Genomic DNA, 18,148 nt, shown 5'->3' with positions numbered 1-18,148 from the left:
ACCTTAGATGGTGGAAAAGGCAGAAATAAAAGGGAAGGTGTTGCATCTCCTGTGCTTGCATGGGAAGGTGCCGTGGGAAAAGGCGGGAGTGTTGGGGTGATTGAGGAGTGGGCCAGGGTGTCGCAGAGGGAATGGTCCCTCAGTTTGTTTTCTTCAAACCAAGCACAATTCAAAAGAAAAACGAAGTGAATGAAATAAAAACATCAGCTTGGCTCGTTGGTAGAATGGTTTGAATTCAAATCCCACTCCAGAGACTTGAGGGCAGTCATTTGAATTATAACAAAACTGAGAGACATTGAGGAAATGGCAAAACCGGAGCTTTCTCACAGGAACATGGTTCAAATTTTCAAAGTTATGAAAGACTCTGAGACGACCGAGAAAAGAAAGGCATGCATTTACATTGCGCCTTCCATTTCCCCAGGACGTCCCAAAGCACCTTCCAGCCAATGACGTACCTTTAAAGTGTAGCCACTGTTGTGATATAGGAAACAGAGCTGCCAATTTGTGCACCGCAAGATCCCACAAACAGCAATGAGATAATGACCAGATAATCCATTTTTAGTGGCATTGGCGGAAGGATAAATATTGTCCGGGATTCTGGTGTGACCTCCCCTGCTGTTCTTCAAAATAGTGCCTGTAGGATCATTTACATCCACCAGAGGGGGCAGACAGGGCCTTGGTTTAATGTCACGTCCGCAAGACAGCACCTCCGACAGTTGGGCACTCCCTTGGAGTGATCTGGAGGTTTCAAGACTGAATTTCATTGTGTGAGGGTATCGGGGGATATGGAGCAAAAGGTGGGTTAAATAGAGTGCAGGTTCTGATCAGCCACGTCTGACTGAATGGCAAAAGAGGGTAGAGAGGCTGAATGGCCTCCTGCCATAGGGTCATCATTTTGCAGAGCTGAGGTCACACTCCAGTGTCATGTGATGTCACATCATCCACTCCACTCCACTCACTATGGGCCGACGCAGAGAGTGCAGGCCGAGTCTCTTACTGCTGTAGGCTTCTAAGCTGCCAATCCTCTTTCTCGGGCCTTCCCTCCTCAATCTATTCATTCCCCTGTTTACATTTTCTGTTGGCCCACTAGCAATTGAGTCGGGATGTTTGGGTGCCTGACAATAGACCAACCAAAAGAACCATCCTCCTTCCATTAAGCCTGGCCGTCTCGTCTGTCATGCCAATTGGATCAAAGACATGTTAATCTCCTGTCACCCTGAAATGCCTTGGTCCATTCTACTGTCAATCATTGATGAATACTCCAAGCCCCTGAAATTTTATTGGTGCATTTTACTGTCAATAATTGATTAATGCTCCTGACCTTGGAAATACTATTGGCCCATTCTACTGCTGATCATTGATAACTGCTTTCACCTTCCCTCCAACATAATGTCAGAAGCAGGAATGTTCACTGATGATTGCACAGTGTTCAGTTCCATTCGCAACTCCTTAGAATCACAGAATTGTTACAGCGCAGAAGGAGGCCATTCGGCCCATCATGCCTGCACCGGCTCTCCCAATGAGCATTTCACCTAGTGCCGCACCCCCACCTTCTCCCCGTAACCCTGCACATTCTTCCTATTCATGTAACTGTCTAATTCCCTTTTGAATGCTTTAATTGAACCTGCCTCCAACACACTGTCAGGCAGCGCATTCCAGACCTTAACCACTTGCTGCGTGAAAAAGTTTTTCCTCGTGTCGCTTTTGCTTCTTTTACCAACTACTTTAAATCTGTGCCCTCTCGTTCTTGATCCTTGGAGACAGTTTTTCTCCATCTACTCTGTCCAGACCCCTCATGATCTTGAATACTATCCATCAAATCTCCTCTCAGCCTTCTCTTCTCCAAGGAAAACTGTCCCAGCTTCTTTAATCTATCTTCATAACTGAAGTTCCTCATCCCAGGAACCACTCTCATGAATCTTTTCTGAACTCTCTCTAATGCTTTCACATCTTTCCTGAAGCATGGCACCCAGAACTGGATGCAATACTCCAGCTGAGGCCGAACTAGTGTCTTATACAAGTTTGACATAACGGCCTTGCTCTTGTACTCTATGCCCCTATTAATAAAGACCAGGATACTGAATGCCTTATTGACCACTCTCCCAACCTGTCCTGCCACCTTCAATGACTTATGCACATATACACCCAGGTCCCTCTGTTCCTGCACCCCCTTTAGAATTGTGCCTTTTATTCCATATTGTCTTTCCATGCTCTTCCTACCAAAATGAATCACTTCACATTTCTCAGTATTGAACTTCATCTGCCACTTGTCTGCCCATTCCACCAACTTGTCTATGTCCCTTTGGAGTTCTACACTATCCTCCTCACAGTTCACCATCCTTCCAAGGTTCGTATCATCTGCAAACTTTGAAATTATGCCTGGTATACTAAGATCTAGTTCATTAATATATATCAGGAAAAGCAAGGATCCCAACACTAACCCCTTGGGAACTCCACTACAAACCTTCCTCCAGCCCAAAAAACATCCATTAACCACTACTCTTTGTTTCCTGTCACTCAGCCAATTCCATATCCATGTTGCTACTGTCCCTTTCATTCCATTAGTTATAACTTTGCTCACAAGTCTGTTGTGTGGCACTGTATCAAATGCCTTTTGGAAGTCCATGTACACCACATCAACAGCATTGTCTTCATCAACCCTCTCTGTTACCTCCTCGAAAAACTCCAACAAGTTAGTTAAACATGATTTTCTCTTAAGAAATCCATGCTGGCTTTCTTCTATTAACCCACATTTGTCCATGTGACTATTAATTTTGTCCCGAATTATTTTTTCTAGAAGTTTCCCCAGCACCAAAGTTAAACTGACTGGCCTGTAGTTGCTGGGCTTATCTTTACACCCTTTTTTGAACAAGAGTGTAACGTTTGCAATTCTCCAGTCCTCTGACACCATCCTCGTGTCAAACGAAGACTGAAAAATTATGGCCAGTGCCTCTGCGATTTCCACCCTCACTTCCCTCAATATCCTTGGATGCATCTCATCTGGTCCTGGTGCCTTATCCACTTTACATACAGCCAACTTATCTAATATGTCCTCCATGTCAATTATAAACCCTTCTAGTGTCTGAATTACCTCCTCTTTCATCATTGCCAGGGCTGCATCTTCTTCCTTGATAAAGATAGATGCAAAGTATTCATTTAATACCTCAGCTATGCCCTCTGCCTCCATGCATAAATTCCCTTTTTGGTCTCTAATCGGCCCCACACCTCCTTTTAGCACCTTTTTACTATTTCCACTGACCACCTCCAGGCGCGTATCCATTGTCTCTCGAGATAAGGAGGCCCAAAAGAAAGATGTCTGTAGAGAACGTTAAGATTCTGTTTAATGCAGCTGCCAGTCTCTTTTCATGCTCTCCCTTTGCTTCTCTTATTTGTTTTTTTCACTTTTCTGAACCTTCTATATTAGCCTGGTTCTCAATGGTATTTTCTACCTGGCATCTGTCATAAGCACACTTTTTCATCTTTCTCTTAATCTCTATCTCTTTTGTCATCCAGGAAGCTCTGGATTTGTTTACCTGACCTTTCCCCTTCAAGAGAACATATCTTGACTGTTTCCCAACTATCTCTTCTTTGAAGGTAGCCCATTGTTCAGCTACCATTTTTTCTGCCAACCTTTGACTCCAATTTATTCACCCTAGCTCCTTCTTACCCCATTGAAGTTGGCTTTCCTCCAGTTAATTATTCTTACCCTGGATTGTTCCTTCTCCTTTTTGATATTGAGCCTAAAACTTATGATACAATGATCACTGTCCCCTAAATGTTCTCCTACTTGGCCCACCCCATTTCCAAGAACCAGGTCGAGCAGTGCCTCCTTTCTCATTGGACTAGAACCATACTGCTGTAGAAAATTTTCCTGAATGTACTCTCGGAACTCTTGCCCCTCACTGCTCTTTACACTACTACTATCCCAGTCTATGTTTGGATAATTAGAATCCTCCATTATGACTGCCCTATAATTTTTGCACATCTCTGTAATTTCCTTGCAAATTTGTTCCTCTACTTTTTTCCCACTAGCTGGTGGCCTATAGACAACACCGAGCAATGTAACTGTACCTTTTTTGTTCCTTAGCTCGAGCCAAATAGCTTCTCTCCTTGACCCTTCCTTTTTCTCCAGCACTGCAATGCTCTCCTTAATCAGTACTGCCACACCTCCCCCTTTTATCCTTTCCTATCTTTCCTGAACACCTTGTATCCAGGAATATTTAACACCCAGTCCTGCACTTCTTTGAGCCAGGTCTCTGTTATAGCCACAACGTCATATTTCCACATGTCAATCTGCGCCTGTAACTCACCAATCTTATTATCCACACTGCAAGCAGGCACATTAACTCTGATTTAGACTTTATTACTTTTTCCCTTACTCCGACTCTACCTCGTAACTTACCAATCCCTACTCTAGTGCTATTTCTCCCAGTATTCTGTGTCCCTTGGTATGCTTCTCTAATATTTCCTCTTGATTTCCACACCCTTGTCACGTTAGATAATGAAGCTGTCTATGCCTGCATGCAACAAGACATGAACAACATTCAGGCTTGGGCTGATAATTAACAAGCAATGGTCATCACCAACAAGAAAGTTTCCTGGAACTGCCTACCGAACAGCACTTTGGGAGTGCCTGCAGCACCACCTTCTCAAGAGTAATTTGGGATGGGCATAAAATGCTGACCTTGCCAGCGATACCCACATTCCATGAATGAATTAACAAAACTTCCTTAAATGCCATTGGATCATTCTACTGTCAATCATTGATGACTGCTTCCATCTTCTAAGATATTATTGGTTCATTTTACTGCCAATCATTAATTAATGTTCACATCCCTGTCTCCTTTGCTATGTCCAGGCCTTCCATCATCAGTAGTTAAAAGATAAACACTTGCATTTATACAGTGCCTTGCACGACCCTGGGATGTCCCAAAGTGCTTTATAACCAATGAAAGTACTTTTGAAGCTTCGTCACTGTTGTAATGTGGGAAATGTGGTAACCAATTCATGCACAGCAAGCTCCCACAAACAGCCAGATTATCTGAAATAAAAACAAGAAATGCCAGAACCACTCAGCAGGTCTGGCAGCATCTGTGAAAAGAGAAGCAGAGTTAACGTTTCGGGTCAGTGACCCTTCTTCGGAACTGACAAATATTAGAAAAGTCACAGGTTATAAGCAAGTGAGGTGGGGGTGGGGCAAGAGATAACAAAGGAGAAGGTGTAGATTGGACCAGGCCACATAGCTGACCAAAAGGTCACGGAGCAAAGTCAAACAATATGTTAATGGTGTGTTGAAAGACAAAGCATTAGTACAGATTAGGTGTTAATGCACTGAATATTGAACAGCAGCTGTGCAAACATGAAAAAAAAGTGGGTAAGCAAACTGAACAAACTGAGATGAAATAAAATAAATGCAAAAAAAAAGATTGTAAAAAATGTAAAAAAGAATGTAATAAAAAGGAAGAAAAAATAACTAAAAATGAAAGTAAAATGGGGGGCTGTCATGCTCTGAAATGATTGAACTCAATGTTCAGTCCGGCAGGCTGTAGTGTGCCTAATCGGTAGATGAGACGCTGTTCCTCGAGCTTGCGTCGATGTTCACTGCCAGATTATTTGTTTTTTTAGAATTAGAACATTACAGCGCAGTACAGGCCCTTCGGCCCTTGATGTTGCGCCGACCTGTGAAACCATCTGACCCACCTTTGGGTGGGTGATGTTGATTGAGGGATAAATATTGAGCAGGACACAAGGGAAAACTCCCCTGTTCCACCTAAGGCAGCAGTTTCATGTCTCATCTAAAAGACAGCACCTCCAACAGTGCTGCATTCCCTCAGTACTGCACTGGGAATGACCTCCGGATTGTGTGCACTTGAGTGCGACGTCAACCCACAACCCCGCCCACTCCCTTACCAATTGGATAAAGTGCCGGCCACTGACCAGACAATATGAAATGTTATTGGTCCTTTTGACTGTCAATCATTTATTTATAGCGTGTCGCCCCTTCGCTTTATTACCCCGCGGCTCAAAGCTGATTGGTCCAATGCCCTGTCAATCCAGCCTATCTCTGAGATATTATTGGTCCTGCTTCCTGTCAATCATTGTCTGCCCGCGAGGTCGGATACTCTGATTGACAGTGGAGTTGACTAATCACTTTGAGAGGGCCCATCCTGTCTGGAATGGCATTGGTCCGTGTTACTGTCAATCACTGGAGAATGTTCCCGCCTCCCCAGTCGGAGGTGGCGAGTCGGCTGGGTTGCGCAGGCGCCGTGGCGCGTGCGTGTCGCCCAACGGTTGCTGGGGCTGTGGAAAATGCGGAAACTGAAAGCGGAGATGCGGCCGCAGAAGCAGGTGAGCGGGACTGATGGAGAGTGAGAGGCCGCCGTCGGCCGATTGCGGCGCCAGGAAGCCGGGTGGCGACGCTCACAATAGCGGCAGACAGGGCCAGAGAGCTCAGAGGCCGGCCGGCAGAAAGGTGAAGAATGTTCCGTTTCCATAGGACCCCCCATCCCCTCACTGAAGCGGGGAGGAATAGGAGGAAAACCCGGGGCTGGAGGTGATCGGAGTCAGGCCGCAGTCGGGAGAGGGGCCACTGACAGCCTGCACGCAGGGGCCACTGACAGCCTGCACGCAGGGGCCACTGACAGCCTGCACGCAGGGGCCAATGACAGCCTGCACGCAGGGGCCACTGACAGCCTCCACGCAGGGGCCACTGACAGCCTCCACGCAGGGGCCAATAACAGCCTCCACGCAGGGGCCACTGACAGCCTCCACGCAGGGGCCACTGACAGCCTCCACGCAGGGGCCACTGACAGCCTCCACGCAGGGGCCACTGACAGCCTCCACGCAGGGGCCACTGACAGCCTCCACGCAGGGGCCACTGACAGCCTCCACGCAGGGGCCACTGACAGCCTGCACGCAGGGGCCACTGACAGCCTGCACGCAGGGGCCACTGACAGCCTGCACGCAGGGGCCACTGACAGCCTGCACGCAGGGGCCAATGACAGCCTGCACGCAGGGGCCAATGACAGCCTGCACGCAGGGGCCAATGACAGCCTGCACGCAGGGGCCAATGACAGCCTGCACGCAGGGGCCAATGACAGCCTCCACGCAGGGGCCACTGACAGCCTGCACGCAGGGGCCACTGACAGCCTGCACGCAGGGGCCACTGACAGCCTGCACGCAGGGGCCACTGACAGCCTGCACGCAGGGGCCACTGACAGCCTGCACGCAGGGGCCAATGACAGCCTCCACGCAGGGGCCACTGACAGCCTCCACGCAGGGGCCCCCATGCCAGCCATCCCACACCCTTTTGGAGCCTCGAACCCCATTCCCCCCACCCCATGCCCCCTGAACCCCAAGCATTGGTTTTTAAGAGGTTACTTTTCCCCAGTGTTTTTCACTTCCAATTTTAATGTTCACTGGTCAAACTGCTCTGTTATTGGCTACAAGTAAAATCTAATGTCCACATTTGATACGAAACCTGATAATTTCTTACACTGTAATTAATGCCCCCCGCCCCGGCCCTTTGTTGGTGGGAAGGTATAATCCCAATGTAACAAGTTGACATGAAAAGTTTCCAATTTCCAAATCATTCGACAAACTGACAATTGACAATGTGACTTGTCTCATTTCTATTCTCCCAGTAACTGTTGACACTGCACTGCGTCATGCTTTTCACAACAATGACAACTTGCATTTATATAGCACCTTCAACGTAATGTATCCAAAGGCACTTCACAGGAACGTAATAAGATAAAAATTGGCACTGATCCAAAGGAGGTGGTATTAGGACAGGTGACTACAAGCTTGGTCAAAGAGGTAGGTCTTCAGATGCATCCTAAAGAAGAAGAGAGAGGCAGAGAGTTTGAGGTGGAGATGGCTGGTCATGACCTTCAATGGTCAAGGAAATGGAAAATGTACAGAGGCCAGTGTTGGAGGTCTGTAGAGTTGCTGAAGCATTGTAAGGCTGAAGATTTTACAGAGAAGAGGTGGGGTCATGGAGGGATTTGTACACTAGAATGAGAATTTTGAAGTCAAGCTGTTTGTGTACTGGGAGCTTATGTCTGTCAGTGAGAACAGAGATAATGGGTGAACAGAATGGTGCATGTTAGGATATTCAAGGATTGATCTGAGGGGGTGGGGGCTGGAAGAGAAGCCATTATAGGAGATTCTCTGGCTGTGACAAGATAGGCAAGAATGGAACCACTCAGCTAGAAAACAGCTGGAGAGGCATTGGTGGAGGAAGGTGTGGTGTGTCAAAGGTTACAGAGGTCGAGAAGGATGAGGAATGATAGTTAGAGGATGTTATTTGTTACTTCAACTATGGCCATTTCAGTCCTATGCTGGGGTAGAAACCTAATTGAAAAAGTTCAGATGTGGAGCTGTGGTGCCAACACATTCAAGGGACTTCGAGAGGAAAGGGAGGTTGCATATAGCAGAAGTTTGCAAGAACAGAGGAGTGAATTTTTTTTTTGAGGGGACGATGGTGGCAGTTTTGAAAGGGAGTGGGACGGTACCTGAAGAGAGGGAACCATTCACAATATCAGCTAGCATGGGAGCCAGGAAGGGAGGTAGGGTTGACAGCAGTTTTGTAGGAATATGATCGCGAGAGCAGGAGGTGGCAAGCTTGGAGAGGGCATGAGGAGTGATAGAGAAACTAGAAAAAGATGTGGGTTTGGGGCCAGGGAGGGGAAGGGAGAGATACAGCTGTATGGATGGTCCTGATCTGATTGACAAAGAAGGCATGGGCTCCCACATGTGATTTAGGATTCATGTTGTTGCTTAGGGTTAGGGGTTGGTGTTAGTGCTTTGGAGTTGGATTGGGGGTATTGGCGTTAATGTGAGCATTCAATGGCTAGGGTTAAAAACCGATATTGCCAATGTGGTGACTAGCAGAAACCACTGTTCATGTCTTTTTTTATTTCATTCTAAATGTGGGCATAGGGATTTATAGGTTGACAGGAAGTATGTGCAGATGTAAGGTATTTTGATATGCTCATAGGCTTTATTCAGGCTTTTGTTAAAAGTTTTTATCCAGGGACATCTCTGGTGATGAATGAACCATAAGAATTTTTCTGAATGACTGAGAGGAGAAAAAAAAATGCATTCTGACCGAAGTGAAAGCATGACCATGTTGAAATGTAAATGTATTTTTTAATGACTGCATACTCTAAATTATATGGAAAAAAATGTTCAGAAAAGTGTTGGTGAAAGTTTTAGTGTTGGTTACAAAGTTGCACTGACTGTCCCTGTTCTTGGCTGTTTTTAAAAGTTTATGGGAAAATTGAAGCACTGTCCCTGTTTAAATTTCTAAAATTATTTTAACCCAATTTGTCTTAAATGCTTTTTCTTAACTATTTAAATTATTGCAGTAATCCATTTACTGATGTCATCGCTTCTAAATCAACCCAAGTATTCAGGAATTGCTGGTAAGTTGACCTTGAATTTGAAATTGATCTGAAAATTGACAAATGTGACAAGAACTGGGAATAGCATGCTGCATCTTTTTGTGGGTTAACACACAATCCAACCAAGTGTTCTGTGCTATCTTTTGATTCTGAAGAATAGCATAACTGAGAATGGAGGCACTAATTCAGAAGTTCAGATGATACCTGTCAATCTTTTGTAGCCTTTTGATAGCAGAGTCATCCTGTTTTATGGTCAGTCTTTGTGGACATAAGGTCTATGTTTGATCTGTCAGTGTTGTAGTTTCATTAGTAAGTCTGAAGTTGACTCCTGGTATATCTTTTCTAAATTTCCTGCAAAGAATTTCAAAGCCACGGAGAGGGCATGAAGAGTGGATTCACTAAGGGGTGAAGAGCTAGAGAAACGGGCCTTGGAACAGGTTAAGAAGAGATCTGATAGAGGTCTTCAAAATGATAAGGGGTCTGATAAGGTTATTGGGTAGACACCTTTTGCTGATTGGTGAGTTGGTAGCTCAGGCCATAAGTTTAAGATTGGCACCAAAACGATGAAGGGAGAGATTAGAAGGAATGTCCCACTAGAAACAGTGATGGAAACAGAATCCATAATAGCATTCAAAAGGGAAGTAAATAAATATTTGAAAGGTAGCAATGTTAAAGGGTATGCAGGAAGGGTAGGGGAATGGGACTGTAGATAATCCTTGGAGAGAAATGTGAGCTGAATAGTCTCCTTCTGTGCTATAAAATTCTTTGTGTGTATGTAGAAGACACCATTTGAGGGGTTCAGATATGCTAAAAGGTAAAGCTAGAATCATTTACAACCAGATGATCCCTGAGATTAGATTTGGACTTTTGTACCATGCTGTTGTTGTTCACACTGGGAGAGTATAACCTCTGACTTTTTGTAGATTTGAGAATTTTTTTCTGGCTCTCTAAAAATTTTTCGAAAGGAGAAAACCGATGTAATAAAATCCCACGCTACCTGGTTATTTGAATGACCACTTGTTCAATTTGAGCTGAAAAAAAATTTCCTTGGAAGTTTCATAAAGACAGAAGAGCAGGAGTGTGAACTCAGTTTTTTAATGCATGTTCCCTCCTTGGAATTAGTTTTGTAATCATGACCTATACTGACATTTAATAATTGACATTCATTTAACATGTTCAAAATGGGGGAATCAAAGTTACAGCACATGGACTAAGTAAAATTAAGGATAGAACTAACATAGTGTCAGGGTTTAGAGTATGAATTTTGTAAATACCACCTTTTTCCTCAAGCTAGTCTATACATTGAACTGGGGCCCTTAGTACTGGGATAGTGGTAGGAACCTGGTTTTCACTTAATTTCACAGACTGCTGTAAGCTCCTGATATCATTCATACTGCTGGAACAAGAATAGAGACCAGGAAAATCAAAAAGTTTTGGGAATCACCACTAACTGATATATCAGGCACCTTCTCAGAGCTGGTTGGCAGAAGTTTAGAAAAGAGGTTGCTATGGGCTCTTAGCTAGGGGAAGTGGTGTGTGGCACAGGGTAGCCAAGATTGGAGGAAGATGAAGAGATACTTTGGCTGGGGCCAGCAAAGAAAAAGACAGTAAAGAGCTGCTGGATCTTGTGCAAATTGATGGGGCACAGCAAACTCATTCATTCTGGAAAATGTTTGGGTTATTTGCCACGTCTCAACTCTCCAAAGCAAGTACAGATACAAATTGTCATTGTGCTGTTAACCTATACCAGTTGACTTTCCTGAAAACTCCTATAGGCACGAACCACAAAAGCACTTCGGTCGCTACAGTTTGCTAATCCAGGACGTCAAATAACAGGGTTCACGCCGGAAACCAGTCGGAGAGAGAAACGGAAGCTACAGACAAAGCAGCCAAGTCAATCTAATGCAGACAGGTAACGTATTTGTAACGTTTTTTAACATTGAGAAATAAAGTCAAATGATTGAGTTCACATTGTGCTGAAACCTGAACCCAACATCTGTTAGATATCGAGTTGAGGGAAGGGAATTGATTTTGAAGTTTCACTCGATGGTTTAGGAGGTGGATAAATGGTACGGAACGCAGTGGTTTTTAATGTCTTCCTTGAATGAGGTAGGAGAGGGTCTGCAACTGTTAATACGCAGCTCTGCCTAAATTCTGATAGAAAGCATCAGCTACTGATAGGAAAGCAGTACTATTGTGGAGGAAAATGTGTTACACAGCAAGAAGAATTTTTAAAAAGTTGTAAAGACAACATGTACAGAAGATAGCCAGAAATCAAATGTCCTTGACGATCCCCTTCACCAACTCCTATGGTCTGTGGATTTGAGTTTGAAAACTTGTGACTCAGCTTGTCTGTCTGAGTGTCCCTAATGCTTGGTTTCACATCAACTGCACTTCCTTTAAAAAAGTATGCAAGGAGCCAGCAGTACCAACATTAAGCACACGTCAACTAATCGGCACAACGGGCCTGTAATTTGCTTTTGCCTGCAGTGTACGTGACTGGTTGAATGTAGACCTATTTGGATTATCAGAAAAGCAAGCCCGCTAGAGTTCCCTGTTGTGTGCTCTTTATGTAACTGCAGCAAATTGCATTACTTGAGATAAATAACAGACTGCACTTTTTAGCTTCTGCACTCTGGTTAGTAAATTACCTGACCAATTTGCTCATTTTGCATCTTATTCATTAGCACTTTTTTTTTCTAAACTAGGTCATTCAGACGTTGTACACAAAATAATAAACTGGGGCTGTTTCATGATTAATGAGATCCCAATCAACGGAACCAGTTTCTATGTCTAGTTGGTCCCATTCCAGTCTTTCCGATAAATTATTGTGCACAGCCAACTAAACTGGAACCCTCCTTACCTATATTGGCAAGAAAAGAGTTTTGTGTTTGGTTTCTCCAAAGCTGTAATAATACAGTTTATGACTTCCAGTAACTACATATTTAACTGGCTTTCTGGTCCCTGTTCAATTAAACATTTTCTTTTAATTGCTTTCTCCCTGAACTTGTTTGTCTCCAGTCAATTGGAAATGTCCCACACCATGTACTAGATGGGGGAAGGGGGCAGAAAAGAACCAGAGACCTGATTTTTCTTTTTCTTGAAGTCTAACCTTAATAAAAACAAACAAGGCCAAGACCTCCCTTCCTTTTCTGTTACTGGATCTTTTTCTTGTGCTGAAACAAGTTTAATGATAATTTGTAGGGAGGGGTAAAGATTGCTGATCAAGGCCAGTCATGAGAGCCGAGCTGCACAGATTGCAGGGGGTGGATAGAAACAGAATGGTTAGAGTCTCACGTTAGGACTCGGAAATTACTTCTATGGAGAAGGGGGAACCTTTCTTATTACCCCAAAATATTAAAGTTGGAATACATAGTTTGAAAAATTAAATATCTCTCCAAAGAGTGAAGAGAAAATAGCTTTAGAAGAATGAGAGGTGATCTCATTGAAACGTATAAAATTGTTAGAGGGTTTGACAGGTTAGATACTGAGAGTGTTTCCCCTGGCTGGAGAGTCTAGAACTAGTTAGGGGCCACAGTCTCGGGATAAGAAGTCGGCCAATTAGGACTGAGATGAGGAGAAATATCTTCACTCAGAGGGTTGTGAATTTTTGAAATTCTCCAGCCTCGAGGGCTGTGGATGCTTGGTCATTTAGACTCTAAGAAAATCAAACAATAGGATGAGGAGGTGATGTAGAAGATCAACCATGATGTTATTGAATAGCAGAGCAGACTCAAGCCATATGGCCTACTCCTACTCCTATTCTTGTGTTCTTATGTTTAATAAACAGGGAGACGGTGGTGTAGTGGTAATGTTACTGGACTAATAATGCAGAGGTAATAAAAACTGCAAGTGCTGGAAATACTCAGCAGGTCTGGCAGCATCTGTGGAGAGAGAAACAGTTAACGATTCAGATCGATGAAAGGTCACATACCTGAAATGTTAACTCTGTTTCTGTCTCCACAGATGCCGCCAGACCTGTTGAGTATTTCCAGCGCTTTCTGTCTTTATTTCAGATTTCCAGCATCCGCAATATTTTGCTTTTATTTTAGTAATCCAGAGGCTTAGGCTAATACCCTGGCGACACTGATTCAAATCCCACCACAGCAGCTGATGAAATTTAAATTCAATTAATTAATAAATTCAGTTAATTAATAAAAATCTGGAACTGAAAGCTAGTCTGAGTAATGGTGCCATGAAATCGTCATTGATTGTTGTGAAAACCCATCTGGTTCACTAATGTCCTTTAGGGAAGGAAATCTGCTGTCCTTACCTGGTCTGGCCTACATGTGACTCCAGACCCACAGCAATGTGGTTAACTCTTAACTGCCCTCTGAAATGGCCTAGCAAGCCACTCAGTTGTCAAGGGCAATTAGGGATGGGCAACAAATGCTGGCTTTGCCAGCGACACCCGCATCCCGTGAAAAAATGAAAAAAAAGATGCCAACAAATATTTTAGTAACTGATCTCATTTATGTTAATATTTTGTTCAATCACGTCTGCACTGTGTAATCAACAATGCGATGTGATCAATAACTTTAAAATTCATTGTATGCAGCTCCACAACTGCTATTTGATGTACAGCTAATTATAGATGCAATAGAAGTTGTCTTACTATTTGTGTATCATGAAGTACAGTCAGGATATGATGGATACTTGATGCAAAAGGATAAACTGTAATTCCCAGTAAAGCAAGTGTCTTGCGTCAGGGGGTCAGTTGTTGAACAGGACAATGGAAGATTCATAGATTTACTGTACTAAAGTTTTGGTGTGTGTTGAGTACTATCCTTTGCAACAAGGTGATTTCTCCCCTTGTAACCACTTCAGAGTCCTGTGCTGCTCAGTTCATCTCCTTTTCACTCAAGGCCACTGTTACTTGGCAGCACCTCCTAAGCCTGCGACCTCTACCACCTAAAAGGATAAGATCAACGTGTACGCATAGGAACACCATTGCCTCCAGTTTCCCCTTCCATGTCTCGCATCATTCTGACTAGGACATTGTCACTGGGTCAGAATCCTGCAATTTCCCACCTAGCAGCATTGTGAGAGCCCCTTCACCACATGAACTGCAGTGGTTTAAGAAGGCGGCTCACCACCCCCACTTCAGTGTTGTGAATGGGCAATAAATTTCGATCTTGCCAGCGATGCCCACGTCCCAAGAATTCATAACAAAGTTAGGGCAACTGCATCTGTGTGCATAATCATAATTTTGTACAAAAATTAATTTGAAAACAATGTGGTAGAAGTGATATTCAGTAATTCCATTGTTTATCCCTTTTCTAAAAGTCAAAGATGGTCAACTGTCAAATTCACATTGTGCATCTTTATTAAAATTGTATCTTACTTAACTAATGTTATTTTTCATAGAGCAGAGAGTAACGCAATTACAAAAAGCTTCTTTTCTAATCATTGTTTTTATACCCAAAATAATAAATGAGACAAATTAATGTAGGAATAAAGCAGACATCAATATTTTTCAAAGTCACACATTTATTTATTGAAATTTTTTTGATATCTGCAACATTCTCTTATCATTCCAGACTTTGATTTTAGAATATTTTAACATCTTATGGATTCACCCCAGCCCCTCCCACTCCCACATAATGCAAGTATTCTTATATGGATCTAATGCTATCGTACATTTTTACTTGGTGAAGGGGGAAAGAGGAGCATTAGAGAGGTTGTTTACTCAGAATAAAATCAACAACATTGCAGAGTAACGTTATGTAGTTTGTTTCTCAAGCTTGAGATCTATGTTCATTAGAAATGAATACAAAGTCACAGGACAGGGTGATATGAATAATGAAAAATATACTGAGTTATAATGAAAGTGTCAAACTTAGTTTTACTAGCAGTCAAAATGTGGTCCAGTTAGACTTAAGTTATATTTGAACAAGCTAATTGACTTTCTGTGGTTAGCAGATACATTTTATCCTGTTGCCTGAGGAACTGTATCTCATCTCACTGGAGAACATTATCTTCTAGGGCCTTCCTTTGTTAAATTTCTGAGCATTGGTACATCAGTATTTTCATAGTCTTTTTTAAACCCAGTAGTACATAAGTATTGCATAAAACATTCAGCAACAAATTCATAAATCACTGAAGTTTTGATTTGGGTTCATTAGGATCAATGATATAAGTACTTCTGACAAATTGAGAAAAGCATCCCTAAAATATACAGCATTGTCTGTGCTAATATTTAGCATATCTAATTTAGTCAGGAAGCACAATCTCAGAGCTGAAACTTTAATATTTGAGTAATTGTTGGCATTTTAATTTTTTTCCTACTTTTTATGCACATCCTGGGTCTGATTCCATAGGCACTAGTAACTGTCCAGTACCTCTCATTGATGTATGTGCTTAGGGGAGGACATCACAGCTCATCCTTCCCTGTTCTGACAACACAATTAGGGATAATGGTCAGGAGGAGGAATGCAGGAACTTTGTTTCTCTCCTTTCGTCTTCTAACCTTTTTTTAAAAGAAAGTCAGAAGAGATATGATGCTGATACAGATTCAGTCGAACATGTTTTGTTGGCTAGAAATTTTCAGTTCATGGCCATCACATCCATTATTAAAGGATAAATTGGATGTTGTGTTGAAGCTGTATCGTTCTGGCCAAACCTGGAGTGCTCTGTCCAATTTTCATCTGTAAGATACAAAGGAATATTAAAGTACTGGAGGTGAAGAGCAGCATAAGATTGGCCTCTATTATGTTAGAGGATTGAGTTATTGAGGGAAGACTGATCTCTCTGGGACTGGTTAACCTTGGATGAAGAGTGTTAGGAAAGTAGATAAGCTCTAAATGGTCTGAGCACTCGAAGTAAACAGTGATGATTGAATGAGGGAGAGAGTATTGGTGCACACTGGCTACAGGCTAATCTTACACTGATGCGAGGAAGAGTTTCTTGGAATAGGTTTCCACATAGGTTAGTGACAGTCAAAATTCTGGTTATTCAGGTGCTAGCTGAATACTGTGAGTGTGTGGAAATATAGATCTTTTTGTATCGTGAGCTAACTTGAGCAGAATGGCATTCTGTGTCTTTATTTCTGAGCAATGTTGCGAGTTTGTTTCATGCCACATTGTGTTTGCTTTGCTAACTCAGCTGGAATTTAGCATGTCCCAGATGGACATTAGTGGGTGGGAGCTATACTGGACTGGTTTTCATGCTAATGACCAGGATAAGATAACTTTTGTTTATGTAATGAAGTTACTTTCCATGACATTGCTGTGGACTTGAATGCTCACACTTACTATTTGTTCTTGCAGGCAAACAATGCCTATAAAAAGCAAAGTTTACGACAGTCAAGGTCTCCTCATCTTTAGTAGGCTGGACCGGTGTGATTGTTTGGACGAGGATTGTTTGGGGTGTTTCTACCCCTGCCCTAGCTGTGGCTCCCAGAAATGTGGAGTAGAATGTCGCTGTGACCGCAAGTGGTTGTATGAGCAAATTGAAATTGAAGGTGGTGAGATAATTCGCAATAAAAATGTGAACTAGGCTTTCCAAGATTTTTGAAAACTATTTTTTATTTATAATTTTAAACTAGAATGTGCCATTTCCCTCTGTAATTAATTGGAAATGTAGTCTTGTAAAAGTATTGGCAGCATGCTGGCTTAAAAATCCAAGGTACGTTCCAGAGAGGGGAAACCTATTGCAGATCTTAAAAGAGATACTTTACATATTTAATGGTTTTTAAAGTTAGAACATTTTAAATATATGATCAGCAGTGTTAAATGTTTCATATATGCTGCAAGTGCTAATATTGGCTGGAGAAATGTATATTAACTATTCTTCAATTCAGTGATTAATTTGAATTATCGAATTCAAATTTTTTAAGCAATAAATTTTACCTTTGTTAGTTACTTTGTTTACTTTGAATTACTGGATAATTCAAAAAAAAAATCAGTACAAAATTAAATTGTCAGGACGAAGCTGTTTCCACACAATAGCAACGTAAATAAAGCTTATTTCTTTGTCATACCATTCTGCTTCTTAATTAATAAAGAAATCATGTGTGTGCTGCTTGAATCCATTTTGCTGCCTGCCTTTTGAAAGGTAGTGATTATTCATAAGAGTGTGTTAGTTTATATTCAAGAAAAAAAGATATTTTCTTCCCTTTTACTCCAGAGACATTATCCCCGAATAAGACAATAAGACATTGCAGGCAATGTCTTCTGTACTGAGATGGATATCGAAAGAGCAATGAGTGTAGTCAGGATTGATTTTGATTTGAATTTCCCAACCTCGCTGCCATGCACAGAGAAGGGAATTTGAACCATTCCGCTTCCCTTTTTCCCCATGAGAGTACAGCATAGATTAGGAACTGTGGCAATAAACCTACATTTGATGGATTGGTAAACCAACACAAGATATCACAGATGTTTATTTTTTATAAAACTACATAAAAGACATGATATTCCTGTTTGCATTTCACTTTGTAGGATGAAATTTGAATCCTGCAAACTTTGATATTTCTACTGAAGTTCACATCACACATTTTCTCTTATAAGAACACCTAGATTCCCACCCTCAGATCCAAGAATGCCTCAGCAGCTGGCTGCTGGAAGATGTGCACAGTGATTTGATTGTTCAGTTTCCTTCTGTGCGAGGGAATGCCTGAGTTGCCTGTAACGGCACAGGTGAAATTGGAGATCTGCAGCATTGAGAGCTGCAAGTGCAAACCAAGATCGCACATGGTGTTTGGCCGTGATGGCCTCATCTCTGCAGAATATGCTTTGCTC

At 42.5% G+C, this 18,148-nt stretch overlaps 1 protein-coding gene across 4 annotated transcripts; it reads left to right on the top strand.

Moving 5' to 3' along the window:
- Positions 1 to 6,244: 6,244 nt before the first annotated feature.
- On the top strand, positions 6,245 to 17,387 carry LOC137377184 (ARL14 effector protein-like). 4 transcript variants are annotated; one of them, XR_010976374.1, is made up of 4 exons: positions 6,245 to 6,348; positions 9,372 to 9,428; positions 11,183 to 11,319; positions 14,948 to 15,034. XR_010976374.1 is itself a non-coding variant. In XM_068046623.1 (3 exons), exons 1-3 carry the CDS (start codon positions 6,310 to 6,312, stop codon positions 16,902 to 16,904), a joined length of 405 nt encoding a protein of 134 aa, XP_067902724.1. In that variant the 5' UTR covers positions 6,245 to 6,309; the 3' UTR covers positions 16,905 to 17,387. The 4 variants fall into 4 exon arrangements, 2 of the variants coding, with proteins under 2 accessions (XP_067902724.1, XP_067902723.1); XR_010976373.1 differs by lacking the exon at positions 6,245 to 6,348 and adding an exon at positions 6,383 to 6,472 and having other exon boundaries at positions 14,948 to 15,033; XM_068046623.1 differs by lacking the exons at positions 9,372 to 9,428; positions 14,948 to 15,034 and adding an exon at positions 16,676 to 17,387.
- Positions 17,388 to 18,148: the final 761 nt, after the last annotated feature.

Source organism: Heterodontus francisci, chromosome 14 (genome assembly GCF_036365525.1).
Source record: "Heterodontus francisci isolate sHetFra1 chromosome 14, sHetFra1.hap1, whole genome shotgun sequence".
NCBI lineage: Eukaryota > Metazoa > Chordata > Chondrichthyes > Heterodontiformes > Heterodontidae > Heterodontus > Heterodontus francisci.
The sequence above is the reverse complement of the archived record's forward strand: the minus strand, read 5'-3'. Positions and strand labels throughout refer to the sequence as shown.

Coding starts and splice junctions, on each gene's coding strand:
- LOC137377184 (XM_068046622.1), top strand. CDS start 6,362: ATGGAGAGTGAGAGGCCGCCGTCGGCCGATTGCGGCGCCAGGAAGCCG. Junction 6,473..11,182: donor AGAGGCCGGCCGGCAGAAAG/GTGAAGAATGTT, acceptor AAACTCCTATAG/GCACGAACCACAAAAGCACT. Junction 11,320..16,675: donor AGTCAATCTAATGCAGACAG/GTAACGTATTTG, acceptor TTGTTCTTGCAG/GCAAACAATGCCTATAAAAA.